At 44.5% G+C, this 17,793-nt stretch overlaps 1 protein-coding gene across 2 annotated transcripts in view; it reads left to right on the top strand.

The window, feature by feature from the left end:
- The window catches only part of mdn1 (midasin AAA ATPase 1), a 63,375-nt gene that overhangs the window by 33,796 nt on the left and 11,786 nt on the right, over positions 1-17,793 (top strand). For both annotated transcript variants that reach the window (XM_051409857.1, XM_051409856.1), the window contains exons 51-84: positions 735-864; positions 1,195-1,301; positions 1,429-1,562; positions 2,409-2,575; positions 2,825-2,945; positions 3,124-3,337; positions 4,047-4,287; positions 4,390-4,513; positions 4,945-5,109; positions 5,191-5,405; positions 5,484-5,871; positions 6,239-6,351; positions 6,879-7,554; positions 7,673-7,834; positions 8,016-8,301; positions 8,431-8,669; positions 9,095-9,190; positions 9,363-9,457; positions 9,675-9,799; positions 10,288-10,440; positions 11,122-11,231; positions 11,333-11,406; positions 11,517-11,700; positions 11,812-11,956; positions 12,470-12,616; positions 12,696-12,822; positions 13,643-13,748; positions 13,869-13,984; positions 14,907-15,314; positions 15,408-15,634; positions 15,835-15,972; positions 16,583-16,782; positions 17,134-17,295; positions 17,400-17,537. In XM_051409857.1, the coding sequence (XP_051265817.1) occupies positions 735-864; positions 1,195-1,301; positions 1,429-1,562; positions 2,409-2,575; positions 2,825-2,945; positions 3,124-3,337; positions 4,047-4,287; positions 4,390-4,513; positions 4,945-5,109; positions 5,191-5,405; positions 5,484-5,871; positions 6,239-6,351; positions 6,879-7,554; positions 7,673-7,834; positions 8,016-8,301; positions 8,431-8,669; positions 9,095-9,190; positions 9,363-9,457; positions 9,675-9,799; positions 10,288-10,440; positions 11,122-11,231; positions 11,333-11,406; positions 11,517-11,700; positions 11,812-11,956; positions 12,470-12,616; positions 12,696-12,822; positions 13,643-13,748; positions 13,869-13,984; positions 14,907-15,314; positions 15,408-15,634; positions 15,835-15,972; positions 16,583-16,782; positions 17,134-17,295; positions 17,400-17,537 (6,233 nt within the window). The remainder of the gene's footprint in view (positions 1-734; positions 865-1,194; positions 1,302-1,428; positions 1,563-2,408; positions 2,576-2,824; positions 2,946-3,123; positions 3,338-4,046; positions 4,288-4,389; positions 4,514-4,944; positions 5,110-5,190; positions 5,406-5,483; positions 5,872-6,238; positions 6,352-6,878; positions 7,555-7,672; positions 7,835-8,015; positions 8,302-8,430; positions 8,670-9,094; positions 9,191-9,362; positions 9,458-9,674; positions 9,800-10,287; positions 10,441-11,121; positions 11,232-11,332; positions 11,407-11,516; positions 11,701-11,811; positions 11,957-12,469; positions 12,617-12,695; positions 12,823-13,642; positions 13,749-13,868; positions 13,985-14,906; positions 15,315-15,407; positions 15,635-15,834; positions 15,973-16,582; positions 16,783-17,133; positions 17,296-17,399; positions 17,538-17,793) is intronic.

The following is a 17,793-nucleotide window of genomic DNA, read 5'->3' as shown; positions in this document are numbered from 1 at the left end:
ATATATATATATATATATATATATATAGTAAAATAAACAGAAATATTCATAATTGGGATGGAACGGAATATTTCTTTTTTTCTTGATAAGATTCAGTAGTTCATTACTTCATGATAGAGCAAAAGTAATGTAAAGGCATACTATGCAGGATTTGTCCATTGCTGATTGTAAATGCACCATTCAAGGTTGGCCACTCCTCCAGCGAGCCAGAGAGAGCACCTTTGGTCTAGCTAGATAGAGAAGGAATGAGGAGAGGAATCAACATTAGCGAAGAAATAGCAGTGAATCGGTGAAGTAAAATGTTATTTTCTGATTTCTTCACAATGGTTACATTTGAAAGCACAAATAAACACAGACAAACCTCCGTACAACCCTGTAGCCCAAGTCAAACAGACACTGACACACTGCTAGTGGATCATAAGTGATGATTGAGAGGGATTAGGTTTGTCTGTACATTGTTTTTTAGGAAAATCCAGCATAGTATGCCTTTTTTAAATACAAATTAGGACTGTACAAAAATAGTTGAGAGTATTAAATCTTCTTGTGCTGTAGATGAGCGTTGATGTTGGTTGGTTTGGCTGCCATGTAGGGCGTTATCATCACAGCATAATTAAAACACAATATATCTTGATTTTTTTTCCGCATTTCAGGGTAAAGCTTATGATGGTTTCACTGCAGTGCATTCTTCTGTCTGAGTTTTTTTTGGAGTTTTAACCTGTCCTTTGTATTGCCAGATGAATACAGGATTCTGGTGGACATGCGGTGGAACAAGCAGTACCTGGATATTTTAGCTAACAAGTGCAACTTTGAGGACGAGGAAAGATACATGGAGTTCCTCGAGGCACTAAACGCAGTCGCCAACAGGTACATTACAGCAGGAGAATGTCAACTTTACATTGCCTATACAGTACTCAAGGAAAAACAGTTACAGATTGCTGCAGTAGAGCAAGTCAACATGGGTACTTTTGCATGTGGAGGGCTAAAGAATCAAGTGCAAGTTACAAAGCAATGCTAAGAATTAGAAATATGATACCTAGTGTCTGTCTAAACGGTCTAAATGATCTTTTTCTCAGAGAAAACTATTTATTTTCCATGCAAAGTGGATTTGTGAACCATGAAGTAGAAGATGCAGAATTTCTTTTAGCTGTGGGTCATGTAAAAATGTTCTAAAGTTGTTAATCATGTGTTTTTCAGGATTGTTCTGATGGTGGACAGAGAGGAAAGGTCTGTAATCTGCACCTGTGCTATCAACATGTCTGCCCAGAACTGTGCCCTGAGAATAGCCACAGCCTTCAGCAAAGGTATGTGTAGCACGCTTTGGGTAATTATGAACTCCGGTAATTGCATAATTCTTAATACCTGACACCCACTGAGCTACACAGCGTGCAGCATGGTGTTTAACTCTGTGTGCCCCCACCCCCCTCACAGGGACTGTGGATATTGGTCATCTGCCCCACCCGGTGCTGATGCACCTGCGGACCTTCTTTGACCTATGGGACTCATTCACCCTGCAGGCTGTGCAGAGTGGACAGCCCTACATCTCAGATCACATCATGTTTGAGGTCAGAACTCACTCACATTACCAGGATGTCACTTTACAGCCTCAATTTTGTTTGTTTACAACTGTCACTGTCACTGCTGCTGCTATTACTGCTACAACTACAGCTGCTACCATTAGTGCTACTACTTCTACTGCTACTACTATTACTGCTACAACTACAACTTCTGCTGCTAGTACTACTGCTATGGTGACTACTGCTAATATTACTGCTTCATTTACTATACTATTGTTACTATTGATGTCAGTACTACTGCTACTACTGGGCGGCTGTGGCTCAGGGGAGCGGGTTGTCCACTAATCGGAAGGTTGTTGGTTCGATCCCCGGCTCCTCCCGCCACATGTCGAAGTATCCTTGAGCAAGATACTGAACCACGAATTGCTCCCGATGCTGTGCATCAGTGTGTGAATGTGTATGAATGCGTTAGTTTCTGTTTGATGGACTTTGCCATCACTGAGTGAATGTGTGTGAAAGGGTGAATGTTGCATGTAGTGTAAAAGCGCTTTGAGTGGTCGGAAGACTAGAAAGGCGCTATACAAGTACAGGTCCATTTCCCATTTACTACCAGTTCTACTGCTATTAAAACAGCAATGTACTACTTGTCCAGTTGCTACCTGTGCTATACTACCTCCTCTCTACTCATACAGTATTAAAATAATTTCTACTACTTGCATATTTTAGCTAGATAATTAACAATAAATGGAACAGGTTAGTCACAGATAAGATCATGCATAACCCCACCACTTGGGTAAAAAGTCCTCAGAGGTTAAACGGGGTTCTTCTAAAATTCAGACTTCACCTTGCTATGGTCTCCTTTCTCATGGTGTTCTGCCTGTCTCATGTGTTTAGATCCTACAGTTGCTTCAGTGGCTCGATCGTTTCTGGGATGTATGCAGCACGCTGCCGGCTGACTCTCAGGGCATCTCTGTGCTGTCTCTGCACTGGCAGTGGGTGCAGAAACACCTCATCGTCAGACTGCCCCAGCTGCTGCTGGGAGACAGCGACGCCACATTCGAGTACGTACTTTTCTCCACACTACATAATATGACAGTTTTCATTGAAGTCAGTCAATCTGTATTTGTATTATTTATTTATGTATTTCATTATTACATTTGCAACATTGCAGAGATTTTTTGACTAAATACAATAGTTGAGTTTTATATTTTACCAATATGTTAGAATGTGTTACAGGAGAATTACATTTTTCAATGGCTACGGTTAATATATTTCCACTTCCTTACACTTGTGACTGTGCTGTACTCCAGAGGTCACCAGGAGCTGCAGGCGGTCTCAACAGCCATCCAGACTGTTCTGTCCACCCCGGTGTCTGTGGCCACGGCTCTGAAAGGCATCCAGAAAACCCTCGGGAAAGCTCTACCGTTCAAGGTCTGGAGACACTTCATCAGCCCCACTTCACTGTCTAACGTAGTCAGATATTCACTCATCATCAGTGGTTGTTTTTATGGTCTTTCCTGACTTGTCTAATAGAATTACTATTTAAAAGCCAGTTTAGTAAAATGTCTTACCTGAGATGATCTGAATCATGTCACATCTTCTTCATCAGTTGGAGTCAGTGGCTGAGTGTGCGTCTCGGCTCAGGCTCCTGAGTAAAGCCCTGGATGTGAGTGATCTGAGGCTGGACGGCACCACGGGTCCTTGGAGGCAAGAGCTGGTCCGACTTCAGGGTGCCGGTCTCGGGCTGGACATTAAAGAGAGTCTGCTGGAAGCCTGTGGCCTCGTTCTACTGGCAAACAACCAGCTGGATCCGCAGAAGTCTGGTGAGCTTTTGTCATTGAAAGACCTTTCACCTGTATACCAGTCCCGCTGAAAATGCTGATGTTGGTTAGTTGGTGGTCTGTCTAATTTTTGAGTCCAGCACAAGATAAATTCACTGAATTACATGTGAAAATAGCCACATTACGGGCTTCTATGGCTGCTATGTAATATTAGATAATCCTTGAGGACAAATACACCTGTCAAACATTCTCTTTTTTTGCCACCGACAGGCTCAGATTGTTAATCTAAATGTCTGACAACATTATGGAAAGGATCCCTACAGAGAAAGACCTTTTGTTTAACCACAAACGGTTGTAATATCGCTATCACTCTCCACCAGACTCCAGAGACAGAAAAGGCATATCATCATAACATTGCATTTCCTACAAAGAGGACGAAAACAAAATAAAACTCACCAAAACAGTCTTTGATAGTCTTTCCACTGTTCCAACAATCACCAGCTCTGGTTTGGGTGAAATAAATCCTTAATTCACTGATGAAGATGATAAAAACAGCAGTTCCAGTCGCTCTACTCAGCTGCACATGGAGCAGACCGCCTATGGAAACAAACCACAGAGAGGCTAGAGGCCAGAGCAACACAGGCAGAGGGAGTGTGACTCCATGACTCCACTGTTTGCTGCTATATTTATGTTCTAAATCTCACTATATGTTTAAAGGGTCGGTGTGTGCATGTCTATATTTTCCCATCAGGAGTATTGGAGAGGTTGTTGTCGAGTGTGGAGCAGCAGCAGCGTCAGATGACCTCCAGAGGGCTCCTGGAGTTTTGTTCCATGCCTGAGGGTGAGGAGCCAGGAGACGGAGTCCACCTGGCTAGAGACGAGCTGCAGCAGCTCAGCCGCAGGGCTCAGCTCTGGCCCCTGATGGAGGAACTGGCTGTACTCAACCAGCTGCGACTCAGCACTGACCTGCTGCACATGGCTCTGTCTCCTGGGTAAAACTCTGAGTTCTACGTCAACAAAACCAAAATATATAGTGGGACTGATCTCGAAACTGTCGATTAAATGTTTAGTGAACTCTCCCTGATGATTTGCAGTGACCAGGAGGCTGAGGACAGCTTACGTCGAGAGCTTTCCAGACATCTGCGCTACTGCCTCCAATCCACACCGATGAACGTCAGTCAGCTCCAGCCGCTGTGGTTCCTGCTCACCAGTGACAGGGTCAGTAACAATGCAAAAGTGCTCCCCCCCTATGTTTTATTGATTGTTGCCTTTGTTACCTTACAGTTGGATGTTTCACTTTGCACAGTGTTGTATGTGCAGAGCTTGTGGTCCAGTATGCAAGTCCATTGTCAGTGGATGTGCTCTAGTGGCTTCAAGTTTCTACATCACACTGTAGAAGTTGCATACTGGACCAAGGTTGGCTTCCAAACTATTTGTGATGTCATGCTTGCCCCTTAAAATCAGCTTTTAAATGAGCACAGAGAAACTTTCCACTTTGAGCAGATGTGACAACATCCTTCTAGTGTCACACTCTGCACATACATCATTCTGCACAGTGAAGATCAAACTGTGAAGACTTGAAATATAAGAAACGATTACTAAAAGCTACAAACATGAAGAATGCTGCACATGATTTTTCTCCCCTCCAGCCAGCTGAGGAGCTGCAGTTTGTGTGGTGTGAGCTGCTATCAGAGGCTCTGGCTGCCCTCTGGACCAGCAGTGTGACCTCAGACCCTGACCTCTGGCTGAAATGGGACCCACTGAGACCTGAGACCCAGCCAGCTCCAAAGCTGCACCACGGAGCGGACAACATGGTACTGGCCTTTAACATTCACTGTTGATGTCAAATAAAAGTTATTTCCTGCTAGTTTAATTCATGTCCATGTTGTTTTCAGGGACCAGCCTTGCTAAGTAAAGCAGTGTGGTCAAGTTGCATGATGGGAGTGCTCAGCAGCAGTGAGACTGGAGGTCGATGGGAACCATCAGGGGTAGCCCTTCTCTCCCTCTCCCATGTCAACCTGGGGGGGTGGAAGGAGAGGATCCAGCAGCTGCAGGATGTGTCTGCTGTGTTGTGGGACAATATGGCCATCCCTACACTGGCTGAATTCAGGTACATTAAAACATTAAAGATGTTCTTCGCAAGAGTTTATGATTTTTGGGTTCACTTATCACACCAATACGTCCTCAGGGCCACAGACTTCAGGCTCCAGGGCGCTGTCCTGCGTCGGCAGCTTCAGAGCATGGCGGATCTGCTGCCTCCCAGCCTGCAGGAGGGCTACATGGAGAGCTGCGAGAGTCTGGTGGAGGACCCTGACCCTCTGATAGCTGCCCAGGAGATCCAGACTGTCTTTAGAGACTTCCTGCCTCCCAACCTGCTCCCCGATGGCCTCGTGGAGGCCTGCATCGCCTGCTTGCAGCAGTATGTCCAAAGCAAAGTCCAAGGCTCCAACCAGCTGGCCCGCTCCGGAGTGTTCTGGGTCAACATGGGCCTGCTGCAGATCAAAGTGTGGACACCGCAGACCATTTTTGACCCGGCTGTGAAGAGGGCCTACAAACTCAACTACGCTCAGCAAGAGGTCAGCAACTGTCTGCTTTTGGTTTTCCACCCCATTTTGTCATCTGACACCATAACTAATAATTTTCATCCAAGGCACATTTCATATATTGTGAAAAAACTGTCGGAACAAGCTGTACCTGGCAAAACAACAGATGTGCCAGGGAGCTATACAGAATATGTGTTTTTATTAAAGACATATTAATCAAATGTGACACGTAAAAGGTCAGTTTCTACAACAAATTAAAAACAATGTCCCATCCTGCCTTCAGAAAAGTTGAACTCCAGTATTAAGTATTTATTTAGGACTTCATGTGATCACTAGAATGCAGTTAAAGCCAGAATCACTTTGAACTGATAATTGGCATGTCCTTGTATGTCTGCTGCAGCTGGCTCTGCTGCAGGAGGAGTGGAGAGGACGCAGCCTGTCATCTCAGCTGATGACTGGAGCAGAGCTGGAGGAGAGCAGCACTACTGATGGCTTTCAACATCCTCGAATCAGGTGAGAACCTTAAGCACACAAAGAGCACCAGCCTTTAAAGCCTTTAACTACAGTTATTTTATTATTATTATTATTATTATTATTATTATTTATTTCACTGTTCATATACAAAGGTACAAACAGACAGAGTTTAGAATATAAAACAAAACCAAAAAAACAATGCCAAAGTTAGTCTTATATGCATAATACCATAATCATTTAGTAACTTAAAGGTCTTATAGCTATTTTTTTTAACATTAGATAAGATATTGTTTAAATTCATTAATTATTGCATTGATAAAGAGCAGAAGAGTTGGCTTGCTTTGCTACAGCAGTGTATGGAGATTAACATTACATTTGTGGAAGAAAATGCACATGCAAATGCGTCATTCTTTACTGAATTTCAGCTGATGCTAACATGAGACTTTTACAGCATATTCTCATAAAGAAGGCATGTGGAGATCATTATGTAGAACCCACAGTTCTTCAATGTACATTATGACAGACTTGAACCTATCCTTTACTCACTTGTATCTGGTTTGCTGTAGGTACCTGTGGATCCGTATGCAGCAGGTGAAGGAGCAGATAGCCGAGCTCTCCAGGAAGCAGGCGTGTCGCCCTCATGAACCCCAGTACGGTCGCCTCTTCCAGGAGCTTCAGCACTATCTCTGTAGCATCGGCCAGGCGTCTGCAGTGGAAGATCTCCTGTCCCACCTGCTGAAGGCCCTGCAGAGCTCCTCCTCCTCCAAGTCTAGGTCAGCGTTGCAGGGCCTGCTGAAAGAGGAGGCTGTGTGGCAGAACTCCCAGCAGCGCTTCTGCCAGAGGCTGCTGGAGGATTATCCCCTGTATCCTGATGTGGTCGGTCCGGTACGGACCGGCATCCTCCAGCTCCGGCACGGCATGAGGCTGGTGGCTTCCCAGGTGGCCGCCTCACTCACGCCTGTACCCGGTCTGCCCAAGCTGGTGTCCTGCCTGCTGGCATTCCCCTCCCTGTCCCACAGTCTGCCGTCCTACCTGTCCCGGGCAGACTTCCTCTGCTCCAGGGCTTGCATGGATGTTCTGCGCTGCCTGGTGAAGCTCCTGCCCCAGCAGCAAGACCCCGAGCATGTGGTCCCCCAGTCCTCCACGCTGCTCCTGAACTCTCTGCTGTATGTGCAATGCCACACCCTGTCCACAGGAGAGTTCAGCCAGGAGACACACAGCCTCTTTAGACACATCTGTCAGGTCAGAGCCTCAGTTTGCACCTTGATCCACTGATTTCCAGGGTAACATTACTCAACAATAATTAAACGTTTTGTCAAACTTTCCCCTTTAAATGTATGCTGTTGCCGATTCCCCTCAGGCTCTGGTAAACGAGTGGGATGAAAAGGAGCGAAGGAAGAGAGAGCGGGAGCAGCTGGAGGCCAGTCTATACCGCAGTCGCAGTCGACTGCACGGCTCAGGACTGACTGAGGACGAGCAGGAGGAGAGAGATTTCAGACGCCAGTTCCCTCAGTTCAATCAGGTAACGTGAACCTAGTGCTAGGTCTGGGCTGGTGCTAGTGCTGGTTTGGAGTTGGTTCAGTCCATCTGTCTTGCCTGTCCTAATGATAAACATGGTATCTCAAGTAGAGAGGCACTGGTCAGATGTTGGTGAAGCTGAAATGTATCTCAGAAACTCACTGTATGTGTCCATGCTTCATCAGGACTTTGCAGACATCATATCCCAGCCAAGTCTGGAGGGTCCAGCAGACTCGGGACTGAAGGAGGAGGAAGAGAAAGCCCAGGAGGAGTCCAGTGAGAGCAGCTTCCTGTCTTCAGCTGCCATGAACACACTGGTCCAGGTTCATCAGCGCCTCTGTCTGGGATACGCACAATCACTGTGGTACCAGAGCACAAAACCAGCCAATCACAGCAAGGAACACATCAACGCTCTGGTCTCCTCCTATCAGATTGCTTCCCCTTTGATGTCACGCTTCTATCATTTGATTGGTCAGTGTTTGCTGTTACTCACATATGCAACAGGAACATTTTTCTTGCAGCAAACAGAAGCGTACTCCTGTAAACGGATTATTGCTCTTGCACAAAAAGTGGATTATGGATTCTGTGTTTCCCCCTCAGATGCTGAACTGGACCAGCAGCTGACTGGCAGTGAACTGCTGATCTCTGCCCTGCTCCAGAACACGGTGCAGGGCTCAGGGGGTCCCGACGGTCTGGCGGTCACCTCAGAAGGACCCTATGACTTCTACCAGCAGCCCAACATGAGCGAGGCCCGTCTCTGTCTTCCCGTCCTGGAGCAGCTGAGTGTGGCAGTGAAGCAGAGACTGGGGGACTGGCCGGAGCACCCAGCTCTTGTACAGGTCAGTGACCTTTTTACATCAAGCAGTGAGTTAGCTTGTAGGGGTTGAATGATTTAAAGGAAGGAATGTAACAGGAAGCAAGACCTGTTGATGGAAATACTTTGGTTGTTCCCAGGATTTAACTTGTGACCTTTACCCCCAGTCTCTTCGCCAACACGGTTGGGCAAAATAATGATATTTATTGTGAGACAATAGGTATACCAAGTAGTGGTGGAAGAAAATATCAATACACTTGAGTAACAAGTAGCAATATTTCCTTTTATGATATTGTATCAATTCACAAGAATGCTATCATTGTGTGTGTTTTAACCCGCAACTGCTACCCGCTGACAGGGTTGTACTGAGGGCTGTGGTGTTGGGAAGACTCTTCAGATGTGTCTTAGCTACTCTAGTGTGTAATCTTGTCTGTGTGTGTTTTTCTCCAGCTGACTGTGGTGATGGAGAGGATCATGGCTTTCAGTCTGGCCAGTCCTCTGGCCAAGTTCCTTAATGGTCTGGAGATCCTGCTCAGCAAAGCACAGGTGAGCTCTGCAGTTCACATAGTGTTTATATATTTAATCAGCTAGAAAATAAATTCGTTTTTCACAGCCTGCATCATTTATCAGGTAGAAATACTAAAACTTACTTTCTCAAAAGTTAGTTTGGTGCTCAGAGGTGAGCTCTATGTTATATTGTTGTTGCGGTTCTTATCAGGACTGGGAGAACAACGCCAGCCGCTCAGTCTCTCTGCGGAAGGAACTGGAACCAGTCACCCAGCTCATCATCCAGTGGCGCAAACTGGAGCTCAAGTAAGACACAGAGGGCATCTTGTCTTACTTTTTAGATACCTTCAGTTAGTAAATAAGAGAGATTAAAGTTAGACTATAGCCCTCAATTTCTCCGTGTTTTTTTTTTTTTTTTTTTTTTTTTTTTTCTCAAATAGTATATAAGATGTGACCATGACCACAGTGTACAAACTGTTTCCTGTGTGTAGAAACTAAACATGTCCTGTCCTGTCACATGTAGTTGCTGGTCAAGCAGTCTGGACAATGCAATGAAGCGGCACACCGAGAAATCCACCAAACACTGGTTCTCTATCTACCAGCTAGTGGAGAGATATCTGGAGGAACAGAGGATGGAGGCTAATGCAGGTACACACACAAAGAATGTGTGCTGAGTCAGCAGAATGACCAACTGATGATACGGATGATGATGGTTTTTTTTACTTACCTGAGTGAAAACCACCCAAGTAATATATGTTTGTGGGGACAATTAAAAAAAAAAAAGTAATTAAAACTATAATTGAGGTGAAAAGACATTATTTACCTGCTTGTTACACTGCATTTACACGGTCTCTGTAAATGTTATAAGGAGTTCGGTCTAGACCTGCTCTATTTGAAAAGTGTCCTGAGATAACGTCTGTTATGAATTGGCGCTATACGAATAAAATTGAATTGAATTGAATTGAATTGTATTTATCTCTGCAAATGGAAACAAATAGCAATGAAGAATGACATCAGTTCCAGAAACAAACTACAAGAAACAAAGGACACATTTAAACTTCCACAGTCAAATAAGAGTATAATACAAAAAAATAATATACCAAGATGCTCTGTCTTCCTGTTACTGTCCTCTCTAGGTGATGAGGCAGAGTGCCTCTCCTTGTCCTCAGTGTCTTCCACCCTCCAGGCCTTCATGGAGGGCTCCACCCTGGGAGAGTTCCACACCCGCCTGGCAATGCTGCTCAGCTTCCACTGCCACCTCCTGCTGGTCCCTAACCAGACTGGACAAGGTCAGCCACCACAGCATCAAAGCATATATGTCTTAATACAGTACTCACATGCCCCACATGTATGTTGAAAGTTAAGAAGTTATTATTCACTGTTTACAATTTATATATAGATGATTACATGTGTAAGTGTCTCTAAGACTGAAAATGTTTCAGAAACTTTATTAGTGTTAATTACTGCTTTTAATTTGGGGAAAGAGGCTAATTTTTGTATGCTTTTAATTATAGACACGCTCTTCCAGAAATTAAATTAAAAAAAAAATTAAAGATAAAGCCCATATATACTATAAGATATCTTTATTATTAACAGCTCAAAATAAAAACATTCTTTAGTAACAGTCCTGCACAATATGGATAGAGCTAGTTAGTGGCATTCAGTGTCAGCATTTATGTAATTATAATAAGGACAGCAATTTTGTCAAGTAATTAAATCATGATAGTTGGCTTGGATATTGATGAATGTATTGATCGGTTGACCAGACAGGGTCAGCCCTAGGTGCTGCACTGTCTGCTGTCCATATGTCATGCATGAGACTATTTCACACATTGCTGATTGGATTTCGACTCGATGGACCGCCTCATCACTGAAGTTTATTGTTTCCAAAAACATCTGACCTCTGAACTGTGGTAACTGGTGAAAACAAGGTAATATGTAGTATTTGTAACTCTTTCCTCATTTTCCAGAATCATTGTCCAGTCTTTTGTGGAATCTGCACAAATACTACAGTCAGTTCTCCGACTGCATCCAGACCAAGATCAGTCAGCTCAGACAGCCCATCGAGAAGGAGCTCAAGGTTAATATTAGTAGTACAGCAGTACTCTGAAAATAGATGCTAATATAATACAGTGCATGCACATTCTTAAGCTCCACTGTCATGTCAATTGTTGTCTTCAGGACTTTGTGAAGATCTCCAAGTGGAACGATGTTAGTTTCTGGTCCATCAAACAGTCAGTGGAGAAGACCCATCGGTAAGATATCACCCCGATTTGGTTTGATTTTGGTTTGCCGTGTATTTTTTAGGGGTGACAAATGCCTCCCCTGCCACCAACATTGTTCTGCCTTTATTATTTTTCTTCAGGACTCTCTTCAAGTTTGTCAAGAAGTTTGAGGAGGCTCTGAACGGTCCAAGTGTTCCTGCCCTGGTAGAGCAGGGAAGCAGCGCCAGCTTGGACAGTGTGGACGCCAACCCAGAGGAAACACCCATCCACAGGGTTCACCGGGCACTGAAGAGCGTCCTGCCTGGGAAGGGCAGAGATCTGCAGGTACTGTACATGTCTCTAACAAATAATGCCTTTTCCTTTTGTATTTTGTTATCATATTCCACTACTTATTGTCATGTGCTTTATGATAATAAGTAAAATTGTGTATTTCAGAATGAGGGCCCAGATGAAGAAGTCGAAGCTTCATCTCTACAGGGACGTCTCCCTGTTCTGTCCAGGAAGATGAAGAAAATGTGCGTGCAGCTGCTGAAGAAACACCCAGTGCCTGAGCTGGCTGAAGACCTGGACTGCTTCACTGGTAAGAAAGCCACTTTTACACAGTAAAAAACAAAGTCTAATGGGCAGATGGTATTTGCTGAGCATGTTCATCCTGTCAAAAGGATGAACACTTTGACTTTGGCACCACCCTCAGGATCATTTATGTGTTGCCACTACTGCTGTGTTGGTCAGCTACTTAAGTCCAGACTTAAATATCACTACAACTATTGCCATGAAGTGTGGTTCAGACATTTCTGTTACCCTCAGGATGAATTGTAATAACTTTGGTGATCCTCTGACAAGCACCATCTTGTCCTTGGGTGTGGTTTTTCACCACAGCATGCTAGGCTAAGGTGTTCAGGACCACTCTAATGGTAGCTGTTGTAAGGAAGAGATGTGTTTGTTGTTTATTTGTGTTTTTAACCTACACAAGGACGTCATACATCCAAATTAGCAACATAACATCACAAAGCTGCTTCCCAGTTTGCCACATTGCTGCAAACCCCTCAGTGTTGATGCACTGTCCTCTTGTTGTTTGTATTTTTACTTTCAGGCGAAGTTATCAGCAACCTGCGGGACCTGCAGAGCCTCACCATCGACAAGTCTGCAGAGAAAGAGAAGCAGAAGGCTGAGGTCAAGCACATCCTGCAGCAGAAGCAGAGAGCTCTGTCAGACCTGTTCAAGATGCTCACAGAAATAGGTAAGTGCTCCTCAGAAAGCCTCAGAAAGAACAAACCGTCTTCCAACCTCTCTAATATAAATCATGGTCCCTTTTTAAGGTCTGTCATACCGCAAAGGCCTGACGTGGAACAGGATAGCTGACCCAGAGGCCACCCTCTGTATGCAGCCCCTGGAGATGAGCACCGCTCTGTCTGCAGTCAGGAACCAGGAGCAGACAGAGAGCATGTAAATACAACCTGTTCATAGATGCATAGAGCGGAATCACATTGTATTCATCTTAAGAATGCTGCTGTGTGGTATATTAGCTTATACAGACACTGTGGCTACGTTCACACTGCTAGCCTTAGCGCTCAGTTGTCATTTATTGTTCAAATTTGTTTGTTTTCTTTTTACATTATTTGTTAAATGGGGCCTATATCAGATTCCGGTGTGAACAGTAAAGTGTTACATACTGAGGTCACAATGCAAAAAAATCTGACCTGTATCTGATTTAGACCGCATATAAAAGTGGCCCTAATTAGAATTGAAAATATCAGATTCCATGGGATTTGTGCTGTCATGAAAAAAACAGATCTGAGTCACTAATGTGAACGTAGCCTACTGTTATGGAGGTTTTGAAAGTAACTCATGGTAGAAATCCTAGAAAACATGGAAATTTAGTGACTAGTTTTCCAGTTTAGTAAATTTAGTTTGAAACTGGACTGTTGGTAGGATCATATTCATTACTGAGAAACCAGGTTTAATGTTCAGTAAATCCTAAGTAGTGGATAGCTGTGTAATATGTATTCTCTGCTTCTGAAAGCCATTTTCTCTGCATTCTTTTTTTTTTTTTTTATAATTTTTTTTGGCCTTTTCATGCCTTTATTAGATAGAGACAGTCGAAGATAGACAGGAAAGGTGGGTAGAGAGAGAGGGGATGACAAGCAGCAAAGGGCCACAGGTCGGATTCGAACCCAGGCCACTGCAGCAACTCCATATATGGGTCGCCAGCTCTACTGACTGAGCTAACCGGGTGCCCATTTTCTCTGCATTCTTGATGTTGTAGGTTGTTTACAGAGCTGTTAACAGCATGGGATGGATGTCAGAAATACTTCTACCGTTCATGGGCCAGGAGAACATCCCTGCAGACTGCTCTCCAGCAGGCTGCCAAGGTGAGGCACAGATACCAAAGGCCAGGGTTTACAGATTAAGTTCCTCAGTGTGTTGTCTGTGTATTTTTGCCTATAGCCTGAAGTTTGTGTGTGCGTGTGCGTGTGTGTGTGTGTTTATAGGAGCTGGGTCTGGGGAACATAGAGCGCTGTAGAGGTTTCTCCTCTCACCTTTTCAAGCTGCTCCTCAGACAGAGGCGACGACTGGCCAAGCTCACTGAGCAGTGGGTCTATCTCAGGTCAGTCTGCTGCCACACGAGTCACGACTATGTTTAGGAGACATTTTCATCTTCACTACAAAGAGCTATGTCCCATGCAGTCTTATCTTTGTTCAATTCCAGCATATTTTAGAAGAATATTAGCTGTAAATAAAACAGAAGAAGTCAATGTTTAAAGAGATTTATGTGAGTAAAACAAACGTGCCCCTCATCCTCAGAGGAAATGACACCTTTGGTATGAAATAATAATATAAATGCATCTGATGGCATCTAGCTGAAATAGCAAAGCAATATTATTGTAATATTATGTTACTATTATCATAACATTACTGAACCCTTTGGGGGGATTCACTTCATTCATTGGCCTGAATGGTAATGGAAGTAAGGTGGATGGAATGGAAGGTCAGAGGTCAGTTACAAATCATCAGCCATAGCTAAGAGGTCAGTACTATAAAATGTATTTAGTTTGACATTGAGGTAATTTGCATGTTCATTTTAGGGATTTCTTTCTGTTTAGTTCTTCTTTATTGCCTTTAATGGATAGTTACAGCCATAAGTTGAAAGGGAAGGAGGAAAAAAATAATATCCTTTTAGGACTTGTCATCTTAAGGCTTGGCTATTCTTCCTACGTGTGTCTTTCTACAGTTGTGGGGACTCCATTCATACTACAATTAAGAGTCAGTGTCATTCAGACTGGCAACATGCACCTTCTGCACTACCGTTTTGAAACAATCAGGAAAATAACGTTTTATTTATTTCTCTGATATACTTCTTAGTTCTTGGCGCCTCTTTCTCTCTCTTTCTCTCTCTCTCTCTCTCTCTCTCTCTCTCTCTCTCTCTCTCTCTCTCTACTGGATGGATTAAGTTGAAACGATCCACATTGTGTGTTGTTTACTATTGTAGTTTGATTTGCTGTTTTTTCTCTTCTTATCACCACCCCTAGGAGGCTTACAGACAGTGTCCAGGGTGTCAAAGCCCACCTCCAGAGCCACAGTGAGGATGCAGGCTGCACCCTCCCACCCCAGGCATCTCTCCAGGGTTGGGTCAGCAGAGGCCAGGCACTGGCCGCCCAGTGCATCACCCTCCTGCAGCAGCTAGCCTGGCTGCATCAGTGCTGCCCAGAGGACCTCCAGCAGAAGGAGGAGACGAGCAGCTGCAGACAGCACACCCTGAGGTGCCCATCCCCGCTGGCAGCACAGCGCCAACCTCCCGGCTGTCTGATGCGGAGGGGAGATGCCGCCTGGTGCCAGCTAAACCAGCACCTGAATGCAATGTGCAAGCAGACTCAGAGTTTGAAGGTGGAGCTGGACAATGTGGCACAGCAGACTTCAGAGAGAGTCCTCCACACATGGTAAAACATAATCAAATTTTCTATATTTATTTTTCAAATTGGATATAGCCGCAAAAAGAGAACTAGTCCCAACAACGCTGTTATTTCCCACAGGAACCATTTTGTTACGTGCTGTTCAGCCTTCGACCATCTGGGAGCAGTAGTGGCTCAGATGCCCAGCGTGGAGCAGCTCTTCAGCTCGGCCGTGTGTGTCGGCAGTCCAGACAGCCAGCCTGCCATCACCCAGAGCCTGCAGTACGTCAGACGACAGGTGGAGGCTAACATCACAGAGTTCACCACCTGGAAGACCCAGCTGCTCTCCCTGGGACACCAGAACTCAGGTACAACTCAAGATCATGCCACAGACCAGTGAGCCTAATACTATCATTCCTTCAGATAATTCTGATTTGTAATAGACATCCTGAAGACAAACCCAGGGCTGTAAAAAAAATAATAAAATAAAATACTTTTGCTGCTGGGACAGTATAATAAGATGAAATCACACTTGGTTCTACAGTTCCTCTCCTCATTTCCCCAACAGATCACCTGCCTGCCTTCTGCACGGAGTTCTCTGCGGAGCTGGAGTCCAACATCAACACAGTGCTGTGTGCTGTGCAGACGCTTGTGAAGAAAAGTGAGAGAGAGCAACAAAGAGAGCAGCATGGAGGCGCCAACAGAGGTGAGGATGGTGCATTTAAGAACAACAGGGCTCTCTGCAGGATTAGTGTACAGAAAAGGGAACACATTGAAAATGTTGGTTCATTCCAATGTAGAACATTACAAGCAGCAATTCACAGTTTTCACAGTCACGTGACTGGCACTGAGCCCTGAAGGGCAAAACAACATTCCAGTATGGTGACCTACATTGGATACTCCATAAAACTACAGAAGAGACATGTGCATTATCCACTCATTTCGATCTATGAAAAAAAGAATAACAACGATACGTGAACAAACTGCATGTTTTGGGCACTCGCAATCCATATACAGCCCCTGCCGCAGTATTTCAGTCACTAAAAACTGCAAAGGCCCTCCCAGAGTTCCAGAGAGCAGGGGCAGCCAAGTATAGAGAAACGTTAGCCATGAGTTGTGTTAGTGACAGTTATCATGGTCACAGAGTAAAAAAAAACAGCTCCAATGCACTCAGGTCAAAAACTATTGCAACAAAAGAAACGAATACACCGACACTGAAAAGTTGTTCGTAAAAACAGAAGCTGATGTATCAGAATGCCATGTTTGTTTTGTGACAGTATTAATGGTTATCTGTATAATGGTATTTGATGTTTCAGAGGGTGCTGAAGAGAAGGAGGAGGAAGATGAAGAGCCTGTGGAGGACCTGCTGAAGCCCGGCCACCTGACTCGACTCCTGGAGGAGGAGCTGGCAACTGAGGTGGAGGCTCTGTGTGTGGGAGATGTTAGTGCTGGGCTGGAGAGGCTGCTGAGCCGCCTGAGGACACACAGAGACTCCTGTCAGCCGCCACAGCTGCAGGTACCAACAACAGCTGCGCATGTGACTGTCTAGCTGCAATTAAAATGGAATTTATTGATCCAAGAGCCAGTGAGCCAGTATTGATTTTGTGACTACTTACTTGCCCATGACCCTGTTCTTTATATTCATTTTGCCTGTTGTTCATCCACCCTGCTGTGATGGTGGCCAATTCATATTATGTTCATTCCAGTGAGGGACACATTCTTCAAACATGGCTATTAAAGAAAAGTTATTGTCAGTTATAGATCTTTGAAAGAAAATCTCTGTGTTTAAAATTGGAATCTGACAAGAAAATTGCAATCGCTGCATCTCTAGACAGAACCTAAAAAGTAAACCTGTGTGTGTGTTCAGGAGGTGAACAGGGCGTGCAGGATGCTGGTGCGTCTGGAGCCTGTACTGGGGATTTACTCTGACCTGGTGCGTTACTACGTGGCAGTGTCACTGGGAGCACACAGGAGCACGGGCAAGCTGCTGTCTGTCCTGGCCAGCATCTTCACTGAGCTCGCTCAGAAGGTACACACACCACAGCAGTTACTCAGTCTCTTTTAAAAAAGTCACACAGGCATTAAGTTGAAGTGAAAGCAGTGACTAAATGATAGCTGTGGAATCCTCCTCAGGGTTTCTGCCTGCCTCAGGAGCTGATGGCCGGTGGAGATGGAGAAGGCGCCACAGAGTTTCACGACTACGAGGGCGGTGGAATAGGAGAAGGCGAGGGCACCAAAGACGTCAGTGACAAGATCGAGAACGAAGATCAGGTGATTAAATATCTGCAATTTACTAATACGTTTTTTTTATAAAATAATCTTAACTCAAGTTCTACTTACTAGTTTTTATTTCTGGAACTTTCAACTGCATTTCACTGCCCCATTAGCTGGGTTTGTTCATGAGATGTGGTTAAAAGCTCTGGGAAAAGTGGCACTAGAAGCATTCTGAGATCTTATTTTGCCATAAACTATACTACGACATGCATATTGGAACTTTATTAGAGCCTAGCCAACATTTCTCATAAAG

This window comes from Dicentrarchus labrax, unplaced genomic scaffold (assembly GCF_905237075.1).
Source record: "Dicentrarchus labrax unplaced genomic scaffold, dlabrax2021, whole genome shotgun sequence".
NCBI classification, from domain to species: Eukaryota; Metazoa; Chordata; class Actinopteri; family Moronidae; genus Dicentrarchus; species Dicentrarchus labrax.
This window is presented reverse-complemented; position numbering and strand designations above follow the sequence as displayed.